The sequence below is a fragment of the Gambusia affinis genome, linkage group LG20, assembly GCF_019740435.1.
Source record: "Gambusia affinis linkage group LG20, SWU_Gaff_1.0, whole genome shotgun sequence".
Lineage (NCBI taxonomy): Eukaryota > Metazoa > Chordata > Actinopteri > Cyprinodontiformes > Poeciliidae > Gambusia > Gambusia affinis.
Genome location: NC_057887.1, coordinates 17,646,947 through 17,669,045, shown reverse-complemented (window position 1 = coordinate 17,669,045; position 22,099 = coordinate 17,646,947). Strand labels below are relative to the sequence as shown.

The following is a 22,099-nucleotide window of genomic DNA, read 5'->3' as shown; positions in this document are numbered from 1 at the left end:
CTGTAAGGTGCGCCGTTAAAGTGACGACTACAGTAAAGCCAGAGAGCACATGAAACCCCGTTGTGTCTCACTGGAGCGGAGACACACACTGTGGGCTCAGCTGGGCCAAAGAGCAGAGCAGAGGTGTGCTGAAACTGACAAACCTCCACGAGACAAACACACACACACGCAAACACACCCTTTCCCCAAGGCTGTGGGATTAAGAGGTCCAGCTGGCTGACAGCAAGCCCTTCCTTCCCACGTATCACGTCGATCTCGCTACCCCCTCCTCTCTCTCTCTCTTGTTTGCTCTCTCTCTCATACACACACACCCTCAGCCTCCCTCCCATACCCCGTAACCCCGGCCAACCTGCACACCTAACAACATGGCAGCAGGACACACCAGAACATGCCACTTTTTAACCGAAGTTTTTCTCGAGCACATAGGTGAAAATGTCTATCAGTTGGTGTTTCAGCACATGTTCAACCATTGTGCAAACATATTGAATGAAAAGCATAGCTTTAATTTCTTGCAACTGTTTCTCAATTGGACTTAGCTCTAGACCAGGGGCGGGCATTCCTGGACCTTGAGGTTCGGTGTCCTGCAACTTTTAGATGTATCTCTACTTCAACACACCTGAGTCAAATAAAGAGGTCATTAGCAGGACTCTGGAGAACCTGACTACACCAGGAAGGTGATTCACCTATTGGATTCAGGAGTGTTGGACCAGGGAGACATCTAAGAGTTGCAGGACACCGGCCCTCGAGGACCAGGATTGCCCATCCCTGCTCTAGACCTTGATTAGGTCCTTCTAACTTGAGGTAAAGGTTTCTGGTCAATCACTAATGTTTTTAAAACCCTGACCTGCCAATTCTGATTTTGGCAAATACCTTTTTTTTTCTGAAGAGTAGCTAAATATAGCGACAAAGTCACTGAGTTGGTAACAGTGGAGTAACTATTGTTAACCACACATGTATAGATGTGATGCGGTAGTCAGTCTATCAGCCCTCTCTCCTGGCAAAGCAAAAGGAGACTGTTGCTAATTTTTTTACCCTTGCAGAGATAGATAAGATCGGTGGACAAGATTGGCTTCACATGCAAGTATAAAGCGATTACTGATCTCACAAAATTAAAGAAATCGAGGTTGATTTATCGGTGCACCCTTACTTCTAACAAATGAAAATGCCCAGATCAACACATTCTACTGTAACTCTTACCATACAGAAAGTGCTGACATCCAGCTAGTAAGCAATTTTTCACTCCAACTCTTTGGTAACTCTGCTTCAACCTTAAACCCTTTGTCTTCATGATTCTCTAACGAATCCCTGAGTTTTTCACACACTTGCACTGAGCTTAGCTTACACAGAATACTAAGGATTTACTAAAAGCAATTGGTTGCATTAAAATGCAATAAAGGATATCACAGTAAAGGGGGCTGGATACAACTGCGCTTCAGATGTTTATGTAGAAGAGAATCATTAAAAGCAATATGAAGGATATCCAGAATTTGCAGGGGTTTGAAACCACAGCTGCCGCAAATAGCTAAATCCGCAAATACTTGACTCCATTTAGAAGCATTTATAACTGCCTATTTTAATAGTTTAAACACCAAATATGCCTTATTATGCATTATTACGCACAGTGAGAACCATCTTAACACTATCACAGAGACTAACATCCACACTGTTCCTTATTTCTGCTCTTGGGGGGGACAGCCAATCGCCAAGGAAATTGAATGGCTACCTGATACACAAAGATTGTATAAAGTACGCAAGTTACTTCAGTTATCCAAGTTGCATTTTCTGTCAAATAGCTTAGATATACTCTACAAAATCTGTGAAATATCTGGAGTAAGGTTTCACAGAAAAATGTGCAAATGCTGAACCAGTAATTGGGAAAGATTCACTGTACATTATTTTACTATCACTTTACAATTCCCCACCAGCTCACTTTTGTCTGGTGGGGAAAAAAGAGTTATATGCGATGGGACATCAACCTGACCCATCGCATATAGCTACAATAAAAAAAACATTCAAGTTTGAGGTTATAGCATAAAAGCTCAAGGCAGTTTGTATCAGTTAACAGGGCGCAAACAGAAGACAAACAACTTTATTACATGAGTAAATTATTTCCATAAACTCGCGTTATAAGCCAATGTTTGCAGTGAGAGGCGGGAGACTGAAAATCTGAAAAACCAAATGCTGCTGGCAGGTGAAAGCCAAAGCTGCTCAGTTGATTTAGTGACTCGCAGGGACCCTCGTATTTAGTGTGTAGAATTTCCGAACTAAAAATATCAGAACATCTCATATTCACTCTCACCAGTCGAGGCATCTCAGCCCCAACGGTTGTATCCACTTATACTGACAGGGAAATCCAATATTAATAGATTTATAAATGAAAAACTCCTCACCTCCCATAACACTTTAAGAGCCAGAGTAAACTGCAGGCTTTATTCACTTAAAATAAAAGGTAAGTTGGGAACCAGCAGGATTGTACGTAGGCTGATTACACCCAGAATATCCAGAAATTGGATGTTTGGCTAGTAAGTAAAGAAAAACCGCAAGAAATACCACTGACAAGGGCGTATTGCTACCACAGATAGGGTTAGGAATGGTATAGGAGGTAAGAAAAAGAAATAAAAACAGACAGGGCAGCAGCATAAGGACAGAATAAGAATTAGGGAGTGAGAAATGTAGAAAGCAGAGCGCAAGAGACAGAAGACGGGGGGAAGAAAATTCACAATGATGACACGTAAGTGCAAAGAGCGATTAAGGATTTACTTTCAAAAGGACTCCCATTGATCTTTTTTGATAGACCCGCAATAAATCAAACCAGATTGACTCGCATGAGAACCAAGCCTAATCCTTTAGTCAGATCCAGGAGAACTCCAACCAAACCAGCTGTTAATTTAGGCTTTACAAGATAAAGCAAGAGAAATCCAACCTGATGTACCCTAGGGCAGAGGCTTACATCATCTCTGTAAAGCAATCAACTTATTGCCAGTTTGGAGAGGTAATCAGAGCACATACTGAGAGGGAGAAAAAGGGAGAGGAGAGAGATGGCTGGCTGGCCAGAGGGAAGCGGAAAAAGAAAGGAAGACGAGAGTTGGCTGAAGAGGCTAAAAAAACAGATGCGCATTGATATATTGCAGAAAAGGATCTATTTTTCTGGATAATGAGCAGTTAAGCAGAGCTTTGAATAACTGCAAACAAAGTATTTACTTAGTCAAACTCAGTTCATCAAACTGGTTTGAAAGTGAAACAGAAACTTACAAACAGAAGCTTTTCTAGCTGGGAGTGGAAGACGGATTCAGTACCCCATCCCGCCCTCAACGTTACCCTATAATTTTCCTGGAGGCCAGCCCAGACCTCGTCCCCATCCCCAGCGGCCAGTGCCACCCTAGCTGGGTCCTACCAGTCGTACTGTGGCGGCACAAATGTAAACCATAGTAATTAAATTGCTTATTTTTGTCTGGTGGGGGGAAAGAAAAAAAAAGGAGGATTTTTTTTCCCCCTTCTGAGCTGTAAGCTAGAGAGTATTGCAAAAAAAAAAAAAAAAAAACATCCAGGCTTCACAGAATAAGTCATGTTGATGTCTCTCTTTCAAGTGCATTGGGATTATTTTGTATGGTCGATACAGCTCATTGCCCAGGGCTGCACAGCTTAGGGGCAGTTGACCCAAAGAAAGCAAAACAAGAAACAAATGTCTGTCAACTGCCATCAAACAAATTTTCTATTGCTTTTCACATGTTTAGCTATGCACAAAAAGGGAAGAATGAGTAGCTGAACACTGTTGGTGGCCAATGACAGTATGGTGGTATCTAATTCACAACTTTAAAGTCATCTCTGAAAAAAAGCACTCTTTCAATTTCCTTAAGAAATTTGGACAACATTTAATCACTAGCAAAACTCTAAAATACAAAGAACAGAGATTGCTTAAAACTGTTTTTATTTGATAACATATCTATAAAACAAGGGGCTTTTTGAATTATTCTTAACTTGTGGTAACTGCACTATATAGAATAGTCAAACCTGAGTCAAAATATTGATTACAGACTCTGTGTGTTTGAGCAACAAGAACCATTTCCAGGAACTTGGGCAGTTTTCTGGAGCTGTTACGTATTTCTACTGTATTTACAGGAAAGAAAATAAATTGCCAAGCTAAATTTGTATGCTCCAGTAAATACCTTGTAAAGAAGGCAGCACGTATCAGAAACTTTGAATGAAGTTGCATGAAAGAAAAGTCCTAAATAATGTGAACTGGTTAAATTTTTCTGTTACCTTTAGCTGTAATAGAGAATCAAACACCGATCTCTGAAAAGAGGGAGTAAATCCATCAATTGAAGTAATATTTCAAGTGTTGAAATGTTCTGCAGGAGAATAAACAACCACAACTCCACTGGATCATTAACAGATTTACGTTAGGAAAAGATGTGGTGTATTTAAAGGGCTCACTGAGAGTGCCATTCATGCAAGAATCACTACAGTTCAATTGCATAGTCTGTGTGTGTGTGCGTGTGTGTGCACGTGTCATCGCGGTACTCCAGAGGTTTTACTTCCTCTTCTCAGCATGGTATGTGTGAAACCGCATTAGGTTGCGTAGAGGATAAAGCACAAAAACCACACATCAACATGCACCAAGTTCAACACACGCTGACTCAAAGACTCATTAGCTCCTCTATCTTCCCCTTGTCTTTAATGTCCTGTGCACAGCGCAAAACAACCAGATTGGGACCGAAATCCAATCATGTCAGGCTCACGTGAGAGCTGAGGAGAAACAGGCCCTGGAGTCTCTGGATTCTGTCCAAGGGAAACCAAACCTCAGGAGCTCAGCAAACCACACATAAAATCAGCAGTCTCTATCCAGCCTACCATGACCCCAACAGCACACACAGAAACACACACTCTTTGACCCAAGTCTATACTCTCCCGGTTACAGTGCCTGCACACAGGGATCATGCCGACCTAAGCGGGGAGACTCTGGTGTTACCAAATTGAGCGAGGCTTGGCGACTTGGGCTTTGACGTGGGCTCGTTGGTGTGTGTATGCATGCAGGAGACAACCATGCTGCCACTTAAGCTCAGCTCACATCAGCCTGTGCTATCTTTAGCAGCTGGGTTAAACTTTTAAAACGGCACAACAACTCTCACCCCACCTCCCACCGAGCCAGAGTTCCCCTCACTTCAAGCAAGACAGCCTGGCTCTTTGGCAGCGGCTGCCCACTGGCCACAAGGTCACACGATTAATTACACAGAAAGTGGTAATCTCACCAGACAGATGGCAAGCAGGCCACAGCTCAATTACTTTATGCCCAATTGAATCATTACTTACGTTATTTACCAAAATGTGGCAGAGTGAAAAACACCGCAAAAACGGGATTTGGGATGCGTCAGGCAGGGGGTGGGAGGGTTGGGACAGAGAGGCAGATGTACTTCCCAAGCAACTGTGACTCGGATCAAAAAGCGTGAAGGCTACAAGCATGACTCTGTTAGCTTTTGGAAAAAATTGGAAGTTTAATGCAGCAGTGCTGAGCGCCAGAAAAAACAGATCTTTTCTTTTCTGAAAACCAGAACTGGTACAGAACATCGGCCCGTGTGGAAACAGACGGCTCCCGGCAGCACCGCTGAGGAAACCGCATGACAAGGGCAATTTAAAATGTTAGGAAAGTGTCTGTTTCTTAAAAGAGGGTCAGGAAAAGAAGAGAGGGAGAGAAAGAGACAAAAAGGCAGGGCTCTGGTTTTCCAGAGTTTTCTTTTCCTCTTAAGGGTGACTGGTTCAACATTGGGAAAGAAACCCTGCAGGCTCGCCTCTTTTCCTGAAAAGCCATGAACGGCAAGTGCGAGCAGTCTCATCTCTACATTCACCCCAGTTCCCTGTAGATGCCTTCCTTTTCGCTCATCGTTTCTTCGCTCATCCTGCCAACGGCTTCTGTGAACAATTAGAGGTTGAGTTTCCCAGCGTTTATGACCGCAGCATTGCTATCTCTGGCCAGGAAGCTCAGCTGGCTCACAGCGAGAGACAAGATTCCCCCTCAAGTTCAGGTCTGACGTTCAGCGGGGCGTCTGCCGGCCTGTTTATGATTTACCACAGCCACAGACCTAAATGACGGCAAAATGAGTGTGCTGACTCGACTCGTAAATGTCAAACGTGAAAGATCTCTGAATGAGGGAGGACTAGCTAGTATTTCTCTGCCAATCATCAATTGTCAGAGAAATACTAGATCAACAAACGAATGTTGCAAAACCCAGTTTTCAAAGACTTGCATATAAAAATAGTCCATGGTTGTTTAAAATAGGCTTTGAAAATTTCCGCTGCATGGGAGCAAAGGGTTGGGAGTTCATTCCTATCAGGAACACAGATGCAGATCATGTATATGCCTTGATCCCAATCGGAAAGTCCCTACTCAATACCTGAAATTGTATCACAATATCCCTGCTACTTAGGTACAGGTGGGGAATTTTTTTAAAGCTCACTGAAGCAAAAGTGTAAAAACTTGTTGCATTTATCTTGTGCAACTGCTGATTATAACAAATCTGAAAGTCCTCTTCTGACTGGGAACAGTTTAGAGGCCCATTTTCCCAATTGTAAAATGATATCCAGGATCACTGAGAGCACTTCCAAGATTTTTTCCCCCTGTCTGAGTCAGGGTGAGGAATTCCACTGGCTAATAGATGGTAGACAGCAGTTGTTCTCCCATGGGGTGGAAGAGGGGCAGCAGTAAGCACTTGGGAAGAAACTCCTAGGCAAATCTGGAGAATACGATGCCAAGATCTGCAAATTTGCAGCTCAAGATCTTGGATATTGAAGAATTTATGTTTATCTCAAAAGGCGGTGGGAAAAGTCGTGAATCTTGTCTGAGAAGAGCTTCCAAACTATACAACCTTCAAACAGAGAGGACACAGGTTTCCTGCTTCATTGATCAGTTATGCTTTTGATCAGTATGGAAAAAATAATGCAATGAAACACAAATTTTAGATGTTTAAATACTGAGAGATTTATATCACTGCAATGGCAAAACGTAGGGTCATCTACAGCAGTTTGTCATTGCAGAGACAGATGAATGAATGTGTTTTATTGAATTCCTTCTGCCCAAGGATTCTTGTTGTTTGCCAGTGGCCCACACATAACCGTGGACCGTGCAGTCTTCTCCCCCAGTTGCTGTGCGGGAGGCATGGGTGGCACCTGTCTTTAAAAAGCCTTGGCATTCACTCCCGACTCCGGTTTCTTGAGGACGACTGCCTTGCAGTCAGGTGACACATGCTAACGTGCACTTTCCCTGACACGGATCACAATCCGACCAACTAAACAGAGAGGCACTCAAGCACGATGGCAGCCACTTAAACAGCTTTGGCTTTGCAGTGAGGGAGGTCATATTCTCTCACTTCTCTCTCTCTCTTCCACTTTCTGTCTGATAGAGAAACCCTGCCCACGATTCAGGCTGCGGCTTAAAGCTGTAAACCAAAGCTTCCCTCAACACCTCGCACCCGCCTGGCTACACTCTAACCACTGTTTTTGCATACCACTCAGCTTGTGTAACCATTCAGTGGGTTTTGCACCACCAAAACAATGGCTGTTTAACAGACCAGGCAGGCTAAAGTGATCTAATGTCAGTGTGCCGCGATCTTTAACAGATACAAGGAACCCTAGTAAAAACCACTCAAAGCATTAAGAATCAAATTTAGGGCATTCAATGTCAGTGTTATGTACTACTTAGTGAATCAAAGCTGGAAGGTGAAATTGCTTGGGTCTAGCATGAGTACACCTGCTGCATAGAAAAAATAGTCATTTAACTTGGGGTGGTGGTGATGGTGGTGAGCTGGGAGGTTGCTGACAGGACCTGATTGAGCTCTTGGTATGGCAAAACACTCTGGCACTCACTCTGCTGCCCAGCAGACCACAGCCACGTTTCCGCACCTCATTTGCAAAGCAATTCCGTTTCCCTCCCACTCGGTGCGCTCAGTGAATCTTTTTGTCATTTCTACAAGCAGGCTCCATTGGCCTTGTCCGCTGAGACGCTAAGCATCATGGAGTTGGGAAGAGAGTGCAACCGGGTCTCAAGGAGACTGCTCCACATCCTGAGAGCATCTTCACTTGAAGCCCCCTCCTCCCTTCTATCTTACTGGTCCAACACACACTCATCCATTCCCCTGCCTGACTAATGTGCCCTGACACTCGTACATCACCCGTAAATTGGCCAAATGAATTAACCACGGCCCCTGCTTAGCTTTACGGGCTTTAAATTGATTTTCTCCTTTCCAGGTCTGTCCAATAATTGCATTTATCCATCTTGTTGAAGCCAGGTTTACACACCCGCACAAAGATCATGCCAATCCCCCGGATACATTTTCCGCTCTGGTGGCAAGAGTGTGAGAGATTTGTCATTGGATCATAACAGGTAATTCAAACAACAATTAGCCTGACACCGCCACCGTACGTCAATGTCTGGACCCTGGCTGGACAGGCCCTCACTAAGAGCAATAAGATGCTTTCCACCTCTTCATCTGTCTGTGTTACCCTCCTCATCTTTCTCGGAGTGACGAACAGAGCCCTGTAATACTTCTTTTATCTATCATTCAAGCCTCCAGGTTAAAACAGCAAACATCCACAGCAGGGAAGAAAGTAGCAGCTACAAGGTCCAGTTATTCACAGACTGATTCAGACCAGAAGAAGCAGGGCAGAGCTGTAAGCATCAGTGGGGGTCATCTCTACACTTGTGAGTGTTTGAACAGAAGTGCATTAGACACTGAAGGAGGGGATAAGGGGGGCGATGGACAATTCAGCTATGTAAACATGCAGCAACTTCCTTCCCTCCAGTCCTTGAGGCCTTGCACTGAGACAAGTCACTGTTCAAATAGCACACACAGCATTCCTGTGCCTGGGCCCCGGCCAGCTGCTGCATCCTAACTGCAGTCTGGCCCGCCCGCCTGAGCAGAGACAGACACAGGCCTTACACCGGCAAGGGTCATCCACAACAAACAAAGAGCTTTTATACACATCCAAGCCTAGATTCATCTCCTGGAAAACGCTCCCGAGGGCCTGGGATGCTAACTGCTGGTAATTGCTGACCGATACGGTCCGGTGGACCTCCCAAGGAAGAGAGATTAGTGAAAATCATCCCAACCCTGAAGGATCCTTCCTGAAACTGCTTGATTCAGTGTATAATGACAAAGCTGGAAATTTATCTTTATTGTTATTTGAAATATGCAAAGCAAGGCAGACAATAAAGATAGAGGAAGCAGTAAAGAGGAGATAAAAAAGCCTCCTGGTTCTAAAGTGCATGGTGACGTGCATCACATGACACAAAGGCCATGTCTGTTTAGTGATGCTAGTCTCCACCCGTACTTTCATTATAACTGCTGCACAGAAATTGACCTTTGGCTTACTAACCAAGGGACAGTAAACACCTTTATGAGAAAGCGGATTCAAAAAGGGCCTAAAACAAAAACAGTACAACGGACTACTTGAGAATTTTTAACCGGCCTGAAAAACAATTTAAAATAAAATCTAAACTGATCAAACAATCAATATGTTTTATTTTTGTTTCTCATTTACACCACCTGCACACTTCTTGGCAACCCAAGCAAAAATGTGTAAAAACTGCATCAGGATAGTTTCACTAAAAATTTCAATGATATTATTTTTTCAGTAAATCACAAGCCCCACAATTATTTGCACCCATACCATTTCCAATTAAATAAATATGGATTTGTAATTTACCCTAAAGTCTTGACTTTAATAAGTGATGTATAGATCTCAGTTTTACAGGAGTATATATTTGAAGCCAGAGGCAAGTTTTGCTTAGCCATTCTTCATAATGTGAAAGATGACAGAACTTGTCATTCAAGTAAATCAGGAAGGTGTTGATCTAAGATGTGGCTATATCTAAAGCAAAAGCTTATAATAACCAGAACTGTGATAAACAAGGCAGGACAACTTGATAATAAATAAATAAATAAATAATATATGAAAAGTGCGTTACCCAAAGCACTAAGCACAACTATCAGTTCCGGTAATGCTAAAGCATGACACCAAAACTCAGTTTTCAAAGTTACCAAAAATGGTAAAGCACTGAACAAAAAATTAGCTCCACTATTAGCGTTAGTGTGCTTACCACCACTGTTAAAATGCATTTTAAAATTTATATAAACATTATCGTCAGGGACTCTAATAACTCTGGAGGGTGACAGATTTCTTGTAGATCTCAATATTCAGAGATCCCCATTAGCTACTTTGGTGTTTTTCATGTCAAATCTGAAGTTTTAATAAAGGGACAGTTAGTGGGGAACCTGCTGGAATAAGACTTTTATTCCACTCAGGCTCAGGACTCATCTTTCAGAAACCAAAATGTAAAATATTCACTCTGATGTTCGCCTGAGCCAAAGCATAAGTTCTGGAAACATGTGCTGCATCAATCTGTGTTTAATGTTTAACACAGAGATCTAGTGAATCAGCTGTCATTCATTCAGGCTTGGTTTTTATTATGCAATGGCTCCAATCACAGTTTTCCTCATTATGCACACAGTCTGGGCTGCCAACTCCGGGTCATTCTTCCAATCAAACAGCAATTTCAGGGTAGCCAGATTCCATTGTTTTCCGCCTCAGCAGTGCCACATTTCCTGTTGCCTATGTGTTTGTCTGCCAGTCCACTTGGTTGGTTTTCCACCTGCAAGTCCATCTCTGTGCATCCCTGCAGGCCGGACAGCAAGGGCCACTCATCTCACCTCGGGACAGTTGTCCAAACAAGATGCTCCTTTCACTCCTGACCCTTCGGGGGAGAATGACAATTGACAATTCACTTCCACGAGTCAATTTGTTCACTTTCGGAGTTGACCCTGAGCGCTGCTGTCACGCTGGCCTCTAACCGCGGAGGACTGAATACACAATGAGTGGGTGAGGGTGACAGCAGTCATGATAAAATCTAAATTATATAATTATATTCCAAAGTAAGACTTCAAAAGTGGCATGAAAGGAGAGGAAATAAATTGAATGAAATGGTTTAAAATTTTTATTAGCAGTCGTCTTGCTCAGTGCTGCGTTCTAAAACCCAACAAACCAAACTGAGCATGTGCGGACGTGACAGCCTCTTCACATGACATGTTATTTAGTGCTGTACACAAGTTGACAGCTGTCTCTTTATAAGAGGCGCTTTATTATTGTGTGTAAATAGGTTTCTAACAGCTGGTTAAAGAGCTCACATGGGAATTTACTCTTAATCTGTTTTCCATTGGAATTGGTTCATCAACCAGAGGGGGGGTGAGAAGAAAAATACAGCGCAGTTCCACATTGCAAGGGTAAAGGGGGGTTCATTTTATTAGCCTTGTGCATTTTCAAGTAATCTTGCCAACATTTTTTTCTGTTCCAAATCCTGACATAATCCTCAGATTAGTAGATGAAATTATTTCTGCTTCCACCCTTAAAGCTTTACCCTCACCTTTTGCAGCCAGCACCAGATCCACAACTCTTTCTTTTTCTTAAATAAAAATAATGCCACAGCTAAACAAGCGGACGCTCACCTCATTAGCGGACTCCCCATTTCCTTCCAAAAACCCCACATATGCAACGGCGCTCTCGCTCCTCGGAGCTTATCTGGCCACAATTAAAAGTTTAATTAGTGAGATTAAAAATACATCGACTGGAATTTTATCACCTTAAACTCTGGCCATTATGTGTTTAGCACACGCTTTGCCTCTTTCCCCATCTGAGCCATTTGTGAGCAGATTATCTGCATACTGAAAATCCCCTGGCTGCTTTAAGAGCAGAGATATAAACTGGATACAAAAGAAAACAGTTTTCATAATATGTTGCAGACCCTGTGCGGCCGAAGAGACGGTGAATAAACACAATGGCTTGCTAAACTATTCACAACCCTTGAATTTTTTTCACATTTGTCATGTTACAACCACAAACCTCCAGGCGTTATACTAGACTTTGTATGATAGAACTGCACAATGTGGTACACAATTGCGAAAAAAAAGGAAAAGAAAACACGGCTTTCACGTTTTTACCATACAAATCTGGAAAGTGTGGCATGATTTGCATTCAGCCACTGTAAGTCAGTGCCGTGCAGTCCAACTACTTAATCGGATCTCACATTTTGACGCTAACCCTGTCAAACCATAACATTATAATTGTATAATAGTTGTCTTCAATATTTCGTTGAAGTATTACGAATTTATTATGAATATTGCCCATTATTAAACTACAACCATAGGCCACAGGGCAGTCTCCTTATTCCCCCCACAGAATGATGCTTCCACAACCATCTTTCACTGAATGACAAAAATATATTTTGTCCAATTTGACTTGATCACTTTTCTCAAAGTCCTCTACATGGCTTTTGGCGAGCTCCAAGGTAACATCTGAAGAAAAGGTGTTGCACCTTTATCGGTAGCAGGATGAAGGGAGAATAAATATAAATACATGCCACACTTTTCAGATTTTGAACAATTTTGTATCTGCTTGATTTACGGCTTTGTGTCGGTCCCCCACATACAATTCATGCAAAATTTAGTTTGCAACAAACAATTCCAAAGTTACTAGTTAAAAATGCTTCCAATTTTATGTACAAATTCTAATTAGTTTGTAAGATAAGAGGGTAATTATGCTTCACAGAGCCAAAAAAAAAACCAGCAGATAAAAACAAGTGGAAAGGGTATTAAAAGATGAAATAAGCATGAATGAGATTCTTCCTCCTCGATATTATGTTCCAGGGCATTTTTACCGCATCCATAACAGGCTGGTGTACCACAGGTGTTCCCGGCACACTGGCACAGCTAGTCATTATCTGGCCCAATGTGATCATTAAGAGCTGAGATGGCAGCGTGGCACCTCCTCCCCGTGTGCGCAGACACATGCATAATCTGGGGGGAAAAAAAAAAAAATCTCCAAAGGAGACTCGAGGATTCTTTATCAGTTGATGTAATAAAAATAGTTACGAGGAGGAGGTAGGGAGAAAGTGGGGGTCTTCCTTTCTCAGTGAAATTCATGTCAGTGCCGGTGCTCTTTGACCCCTTCCATACACACTTTGCAGTCCAAACAGAAGGCCTGCGCTACCGGAATTCCTCCAGCATCACAGCGGCCCCCCGCACCCGGAGCTTTTAGGGAAGCGTTCATTCTGACGATGACGGCGGTGGGAAAGAGAAACGTGGAAGCAAAGCGGGAAGTGAAGGAGGGCCGATGAGGAGGGGGTGGGGGGGGCGCATTCAAAGACAGAAGCCACACACATGAACACATGCTCGGTCGTCAAGCGATGATTGAAAACTGAACTCTCCTGTTCCAATCCCTCCTCTTTCCCGTTTTCTTCTCCTTCGCACACAGGAAGATAAATGTGAAGCCCAGGGGCACTATTGTTTGGACATCTAACCAGGAACTGTCGCTGCTCTCATTGCCCTGGCATTAACAGCAATTATGCGGTCTATTCAGGCGGCTTTTGTGCGTCCGACCCCCAACGCCCCCCCCATACCCAACCGTGGGCCCTTCACTCACACACGCAGAGGCCTAACACACATTTCCCGCTTTTCTCCGCTCCCTCCCACTCCTCTGCTGGTGAACTCATTTGGCTACTGGACCCATCATGAATGAACTTACAGAACCATTCAGGCAGGCAAAAGAACGCACGTAGCGAAAAGTATTTCTGGACTCGTGTCTGAGCTGAAAGAATGCTTCACTTGAAAGCTGTAAACACAAAGTCAGATGCACGAGCTCTGAAAAACAACATTTTTCTTTTCTGTGGGGGAAAAATAAGAAAAAGAAATAAAAAACAGAGAAAAGTCAGAGTGATAATCTCCCAAAACCAGGTCTAACCAAAGCCCCACCCATAACCTTTCTATCTAAAAGAAGTAAATCAATAGTCATTACCTTTATCTTTTCTGTAGATGTAGTGCTGCTGCAGTGCCAATAAAAAATATAAAATCTTCAACAATCACTTCAGTTCATCTTATCGCCGTTTTCTGCAAGTTTGCAAAAGGTTAGGCTGATTGGTGCCTAATAAAGCCAAATATGTTTAAAATTTTATATCAGCCATCGACAATTATTCTCATAAGTCAGCAAAAAAATCTTGTTACACAGATGCCAAAGTTCCAAAAAAAGATTACATAAAAGGGCTATGGAATTAAATATTAGTGTTTAAAAACTGTTTATTTCTGACGGGAGGAGGAGCAGGACTTGTCTGAGTCATAAGGACGTATGAACGACTCCATGTAACGCTATGTTTGATGAGGAGAGAGAGACATAAAAAGATAAGCAGAGACATGAGGGTGGATACCTGGTTGTAGGTGCTACAGCGCTCAGGGAGTAATAAAAACAAAACCAGATTAAGCTAAAAAACATGATCTCTTTAAATGTCTTGTACCAGTAAAATTAGAAACACAATTTGTTTTGGAATTTTCTTTTGGGGAAAAAGCAAACACTGATGGATCAGTCTATTTCATTTTTTACCTTTTAGCAAAGTGTAGTTCCGACTAAACGTTTTTTTATAGAGGTGATAGTTTTGGTACAATTCTTTTTTCTAAAATATTGAAAATTTATAATTCCTTTCTGTAACTAAAATTTAAAATGACCTACATTTTTTCTGAATCTTGAGGTGGGATGAGCCACTGGAAAAAAAATGTTCTGAAATGACATGAGCTTAATGTGAAAAGTCTCAGAACCACTGGGATCAACAGCGGCATTGGCATTATTGTTTTTAGCTTAGTTGCTTAAAAAATCTCTAAAAGATTTTTTAGCTAACACATGTTTGAAGAATATTGTTAGTTTTTACATGTTATTCTAGTAAAAATTCACCTTTCAACCTAAATGACACAGGTAACCATTAGAGAACAATCTTGTTCCAGAGAAAACTTACTTTTGATTCAGTTCAGTTCTAATGCCTTATAAAATGTAGCAGTCAGTCTTACAACAAATTTAAAGAGGCTTCTGATTGAAGACAGCTGCTATGTAACAGTCCCATAACTGTCCTGACATGCTAACAGCTCAATATCTGGGCAGCAGAATTCATATTCCACCGTAACATGTCCTGGATGAAACCATCAGTTGTTGGCTAGCTCTGCTAGTCCACCTCCTCTGCTTTTGCCACTCCTCTTCCAATCTTTGTCTGGCCGTTTGGTTAGATAGCCGATCAGTGAGATGTTGGAGTAGGGGATATGTCGCTTGCCCGTTTGAACTTCCTCCTTCTCTCTGCTCTTTGATCCTAAACGTTTCTATGTTCTCTTCACTCTATTTACTCCTATATGGCACCAGTTTCTGGTTATTTTTCATTCAGTGATAATCTATAAAAGGACGTACGACGACCTACTCTGAATGAGGTAAAGAGAAGATGTCTGGTTTATATTTTTTTAAGGCATTGATTAAGAAGATGGTTTGAAAGGACTGGCAACACCTGCACAGGTATCAGGGCCTCCTAATAACAATCCACAGTCCTCCAAGTATGTACGATTTTTAAAGACCACGTTCACCATTTATTCAAAACACACATTTTCTTGAGGCAAAAGATAAAATTAAAGATAGACATGCTGTCAAAGCTTCTGCTCTTGGATGTAAACGTGTTGGGATTGTTTTAGACCCTATACAGCTGGATATAAATTGGACATGATGTGAAATAATTTGATTCAACATCTGTTGTAATTTGATATAACACAAATAAAGTGAGTTGGAACTGCTGACTAACGAGAAGCGGTAAATAAACACAACACCTGTACACAGATTTAGCTGGTCGCTACATGCTCACGTATGCACACAGAATCGTTCCATTTCCATGTTCGATGGAGCACCCACCCCCCACTCGACCCCCACCCCGAGCCCCGAGGGCCACGGCAATGCTACCCTATATTTAACAGATGACACAAGTTGCATTCCAGATGTACAGTGCTATCTTTGTGTTTCGCTCTATAGAAATTCACCGAAGAGGCAAAGGAGAAAGCAGAAGAGGAAGAGGGTTACGCTCACTCTTAACGGGGGGAGAGAGGGAAAGAGACCCCAATGCACAGCTGCTTAACTAACTAATGCCTTCCACCCCCCCCTCCTCCCTCACTCAGATACAGAAAAGCAGAGCAGGCTCACTGACAGAAACAAGGAGAGATACAAAAAGGTGAAAATGGATTTGTTCATTTAAAGAATAATTCGTTTGACCGGCCTGCGCTCTGTGTTAATGAGTAACAGGCATAATCTGTCACACCGCAGTCAAAATTAGGCCTCAGATTAGCAGTTACTGCATTAAAAACCCTGAAAGTCAGTGATTTAATTTAAAAGAAAGAAAAAAAAAAAAAACAGGAGGTCCAAACCAGACTTGAGTGCAGCTGCTACACCCAAACGCGGCTCGCAGTGCCACCAGGGAGCCAGTGCTCCCTTCGCACTAGTTTAAAATCTGATGAGAAACACACCCCGCTAGGTTTTTTTTTTCCTCCCTCCGTGTTGTTTTGAGCAGCGAGACACATCAACGACGTGCTGACATCATCGGCATTAGACAATTAAAGCCCCACTTATATTTTAGACTTTCCACACACACACATGCACACACACGTCCTCTGTAAATATTTACAGCATAAATATTTTTTTTTTCCATTCATTCGCTAACGAAACCTCACTGTACTGACCCCCCTCCCGCCCCGCACCACCCCTCCTCGTTGTCCCTACATCTGCGATTCATTGACTTTACAATTTACCACATGTCGAGATGGGAGAGGTCGAGCCTCGAACTGAATCACGGCGCAAATATGCGAATGATTTATTGTTTTTCAAAAAATAAAAAAATAAAATAAAAACCCTGGCCGATTTAGAGCACCACTTCTTCTTTTTATTATTCCAGAGCCTTACTCCTATTGGCAGACCATGAACAATTACAGTTTGAACTAATTAAGCTCCGAGAATGTTGCTGCGCACCGCTAATGTCAAGCAGACCCCAATTTCAGTTTAATGGTGCCAAACTTTGCTTCCCAGCTCCCTCCCACTTTCAGCTCTCCAACTTAACTCCTTAAATCCAAAGCAGATTGTACTTTTTTATGAGTGTTTATTAAGTCGAAGAAAATAAATAAAAAATAAGGACCTTTTTTTTTCCTCTTATGCCCGCACAGAATGAAGAGAGAAAGAGACGGAGAGAACAGGAGAGAGAGAGGGAGAGAGAGGAGGTGGGGGTGAATCGGAGAGCGGGAGCCGCTTCCGCCATACTTTGTAAACAAAAGTGATTTGCAAGACAAAAGGAGCGCAACCTTCCGAGTAAATTCTGCAGCTTGGAGGGGAGGGAAAAAACCCCCTCCAGCAGCAACGTTGTGCCATAAAAAAAAAAAGCCCCGCGGACACCAATTAGGCCCCGATTAACATGTAAAGCCAATTTGATAAGGTGTGGGCCCTATCCTCTCAAATCCGCATTAAAACCCATCTTTTCCTCCTCGTTGCAGCCAAAAATTCCATTTATACCAGCCAAACACACATAATCCATATGATATGCCATTGTTATGCTTATGTTGCTCACGTGTTGTTGGAAAGATACGGTCTGCTGTCACTTTATTACAGATAAGGCTACACCAATACGGTACGGCACAAAAGGAGGTGTTACATTCACTTAGAATTATGTTATTTCCTATTGGATGAAAATTAGTGAGGGTGAGTTGGAGTGGATTTAGTAAAAAAAAAAAAAAGAAAAAAAAGAGAAAGGAATAAAACAAAGCAAAGGAAGCCTTTTTACCACCTTTAGCAAGAGTCTTTATTTTTTTCATTTCAGGTAGCGTTTTCATCCCCCCACTTCCACAAGTCTGTCCAACCTCTACTCGTTCTTTTATAAACTAATCGTAATTACATGTCGAAACTCAAAACCCCCGCCAAATGTCTCAGCGGGCACGGAGAAATACGGAGGGCCAGGAGTGGCGTTAAATATCTTAACATTCATAAGTCCAAGAGGCACTTAAAAAAAAAAAGAAAAAGAAAGAAAGAAAGAAAGCGGGGCGGATTTACGGCTCGAAGCAGGAGAGCTGGCCGCCCAGATCCCCCCAATGCTTCCCTCCCTCGGCCTCAGCGTCTCCAGACCTGTTGAGGTGTGATGTTAGCCCACATCACCGGAGTTAACCCGCCAGCTTCTTCTTCTTCTTCTTTCTTTTTTTTTTATGTTCTCCCCTACAAACCCCTGCGACAGCAACGGCAGGAAACAAAAGGTGAACGCGAAAGGAGATGGAAAACCGGGGGTTGAACTTGGCAGGCCACTTCCCCAATTCAACCTGCACCCAGTGATTCAGCAGGCCTTTGTGTGGGGGTTTTAGGGAGGAGGGGGCAGACCGCTGGGAGGAGGAGACGAGAGGAGGAGAGCTTTTAAAGCCCGGGCACAGCTTCATGTCAAATTGCTTAAATGATACTAAATTGTGAGCCTCCTTGGATTTAGGTGGTAGGAAAAACAAATTCTTGCCGGTTATGGCTCCCAGAGGTCAGGCGGCCTCATGCAGGAATTCTTTTTTCCCGCCTCTAGGGTCACGCAAACACAGAAATAACACAAACAATTTAAGATGTCCAAACAGATTAGGAGAAATGCAATCTGGTGGATGTGGAGGAGGAAATATTTTCAATTTCCAATTTAAACATCTGTTTAAATCATTTCAATTATAGTCAGCAAACACACATCGCCGAGGATACCGAAAGAGAACAGATATGGAGGAAAAATCCGAGAATCAAAGGCTTCTTATGACAAGACAGTCTCATTCTAATAACGCCGGCAGCAGTCATATTCGGAGCCTAACGTGACATGTTAGGGAGGAAGACAGCTAATCAATGTCCAGGTGAATTATTTATCCCAGCTTTAAATTTAATAGATTTATATTACAGCCACCACCGACTTCAAAAGCTCCAGCAGCTCGGACACACAGGGCGCCGCAGACGGAGGGGGGGCCGAGGTAAGGTGGTACAGTAGGAGCCCGAAAAAAAAAAAAAATCTATTCAGGTGCGTTCGTTGTGATTATCGGTTTTAATGTCATGTCGCTGCGTGCAAATAACCACCTCCTCATCTTAGTTTTGCTATGATGACATAGGTAATAAATCACAGAGCACAATTTAAAACAAAAACAAAAACAAACACACCCTTCCTTCTGTCAGTTCACTGTGAAAATGGGAGAATAATGGGCAGGATGAGCAGACCAAAGGTGGATCGCGTCTCAGAGGAGCATCTCTTTAGATGCATTACAAAATGTGTTGTTTTATCTAACTGAAGCATGATGGCAACAAGCGCTCGCCAGGCTGCAGGACACGTTGCTGTAATATTCATAAAGGATAAAAAAGCTGCTCTATTGAAACAAGGAAGTCCTTCACTTCAAAATCAGCCTGGACGCTGTGAATGCGAGTTTGTGTCAGAGCCTGATGATGAGAGTAACGAGTGACTAATTCCACATACCAGCCGGCAGCATTATCGAGGCTGACAAAATGTGCTCTCCTGTGCGGAAGACACTCACACACACACACACCCGCGCACACACACCATCACATAAAAAGATATGAAGACATGGTGGGCAGCCTCACGTGAGATCATGGGCAGAAATTGTGTCAAGCACAAAAGAAAGCATTATGTGCCAAGATGTGAGTTCATTTTTCAAGGTGTGCCCAACAAAAAACAAAAACATGGAGGTAACGAATGTCAGTTGAGTAGTTGTGGGTTAAATTTCCAAGAGCCTGGTCTTTGCCTTAACCTTGTAGAAAGAGATGACTGGTTCCTAAAGTACAGCAACGCTTAAAAAAAAAAAAAAAGAAGAAGAAGAAATTATGCTGCTTATGGTTTGTCTTTGGCCCCATGGGACCAGCTGAGCTAAATGAGTGAGGGTGTATAATTACAACAGGGCTGATTGTGTCAAAATAAATAACATGAATTTGTTTGGTAACAGAGCTTTAAATGATTTTGAGTAAAAAAAAAAAAAAAGGGGAAAGAAAAAAGGCAGCAGATTCCTTTCGGGAAGCAAAAGCGGTAGCATGCAAAACGAAGCAATCACTTGTGTTAAATAAATCACAACCTAAACATTAAGTTTGCATTTAATAATAATACCTTACACATTGATTTTTTTTTTTTTTTTTTTTTTTTTTTTTGCAAAAGGCCAGCATGCAACTTAAAAAAAATTATCCATGCAAATCCCTTTCAAAAGCTTATTTGCATATTTGTTGCGTTTTAAAACCACTGTTCAGTGTGTTAGAGAGCCGATGTAAAAGTGCAGCTCCCTGTAGTGTTAGTGGGGAAATAAAAAAAGGGCATTTTTGATGAGGCCATGCAAACACAAATCAGTTGCATTATTTAGGAGGAAGGGGGTGAGGGGTATCACGCACTTTTATCCTAATTTTAATATAACACGGCCAAATATTGTTATTAAAAATAAATATAAAAATACAATATATTTAATTGAACAAAAAAATTTACTCAATTTCCCCTAACATTTATGATTTCAATTTATTTTTTGAATTCTTTAGCACAGTTAGCATGTTAGCTTCCATGTTCAGGAGCGCGGTGCTGTACACTTCAGGAGGAGTTGGAAAACTTGGCTTCCACAATTTTCCCCCCCATTTTTTTCAGCTTTTTTTGGGTGACAACACTGCTTTGGAGCCTCGGTGTGTGTGTGTGTGTGAGAGAGAGAGAGAGAGAGTGTGTGTGAGGAAGAGTGTGTGAGGAGTGTGTGTGCAGATATCCAGCTGGTAAAATAAGTGAACTTACTGTGCGTGCTGTTGGAGAAAGTGATCCGTTGGGGAGGTAGGGGCTGGTGAGATCGGGGATCATTATAAACGGATAGCCCGGGTACGGTGGGCTCTTGAACAGCCCTCCATCTTGCCTTTTCGCAGCTAACATGGCGGGGGGTGGGGGGAGAAGAGGAAAACTTTTAATAAACTGGCCTTGGAATGTGTTTTTTTAATCGTTGGAAATTATATTTGAGGAAGAAGGCTGCAGGAGACTTCTTCCTCTGTTGAAAACACATAATGTCATGGTTGAGAAAAAAACAAAGATAGGAGATTAAAGCAAGAAACTCACCCTCTTCTAAACTTTCCCTTGTTTTGTCTCTGAAAGTTTCAGATCTAGGCGGAGGCCGTCTTTCCGCCTTGAAATGCAACGAAACACAAGGATTGCGTTAAAGTTATAGGGGGCTTTCATGGTGAACTCTATCAAAGTGTGCTAAGAAATGTAGGCCACCCCCTCAAACATGTAATGCGAACTTAACGGAGCCGATCGATCCGAACTTACCTCCGAGTCCGAAGAGCTGTTCTGATTCGTTTCCGACTCGTTTACGAGCGAAGATTTGACGTCTGCTAAATCCCTTTCTGCCGAGGAATTCTCCGAGATTTTCTCCTCCTGCTCCCCTTCGTCTTTGAACGAAATCATCTCATCGTTTGCGCCCAGATCGTCCCCTCCACCGCCGTTGAGCTGCGGCATTTTCCCCCCGAGCAGAAGAATCGTTCTCGGGTCGAAAAAAACCACCAAAAAGTTTCAAACCCTTGATCTCTGCGAGCTCGAAAGTCCGAGAGTTTAAGTTTTTGGGGGGGTTTCTTTTTAAAAGAGATGGTCTTCGTATTGGCGTTTTCCAAAAGCTCTGGTATATAAAACTCAAAAACACAAGGGGGGGAAAAGAAGGGGGAAAAATGTTGGCAGAAAAATGGGGAAGCCGGAGAAGGAGCCGAGCCGCTCGGATTGAGTGAGTTGAAGTTGGTCGGAGTGGTTTTCAGTTCAAAGGCGGCGCTGATTGACAGATAGAGAGGGATGGAAATAGAGAGAGTCTGGATTCGGGATTATTGACAGGGAGAAACACACAAGAAACTAATGAGATTCAAACAGGGAGGGACTTGAAGTGACGTTTTCATAAATAGGAGGAAAAAAAAGAGGGAGAGAGAGAGAGAGAGGGAGAGTAGAGGGAGTGCTGGTTGGAGGAAGCCGGCTGCAGCGAAAAAGCATGTGAGGAGTGAAAATGCCAGTTTGGGAGTAGGACAGCGATGGTAAAATAGCAGGAAGATATAGGAGTTGCTTGCAAATGTGGATTAAACGTACATATGGGCGGTCTCTCAGCGCGAAAAAGGAAGCAATGAAAAGAAGGTACTTTTATGGAGCTCCAAAAGTGCCATACTTATATAAAGAGAAAGAATAAATGAAATATTTATTTCTGAAATGTCAGTTTTTGAAATGGAC

The 22,099-nt window shown here is 42.5% G+C and overlaps 1 protein-coding gene across 24 annotated transcripts in view; it reads right to left on the bottom strand.

Moving 5' to 3' along the window:
* Positions 1 to 21,876, bottom strand: part of tcf7l2 (transcription factor 7 like 2) — a 106,111-nt gene extending 84,235 nt beyond the window's left edge. For 5 of the 24 annotated variants that reach the window (XM_044101892.1, XM_044101893.1, XM_044101897.1 and 2 more), the window contains exons 1-3: positions 21,164 to 21,866; positions 20,954 to 21,020; positions 20,642 to 20,766 (exon numbers count right to left, since the gene is read on the bottom strand). In XM_044101892.1, coding sequence (XP_043957827.1) covers positions 20,642 to 20,766; positions 20,954 to 21,020; positions 21,164 to 21,352 — 381 coding nt within the window. In that variant the 5' untranslated portion in view covers positions 21,353 to 21,866. Of the gene's footprint in view, positions 1 to 20,641; positions 20,767 to 20,953; positions 21,021 to 21,163 lie in introns of all 24 variants that reach the window. The other 19 variants (XM_044101898.1, XM_044101902.1, XM_044101901.1 and 16 more) reach the window with 7 other exon arrangements.
* Positions 21,877 to 22,099: the final 223 nt, after the last annotated feature.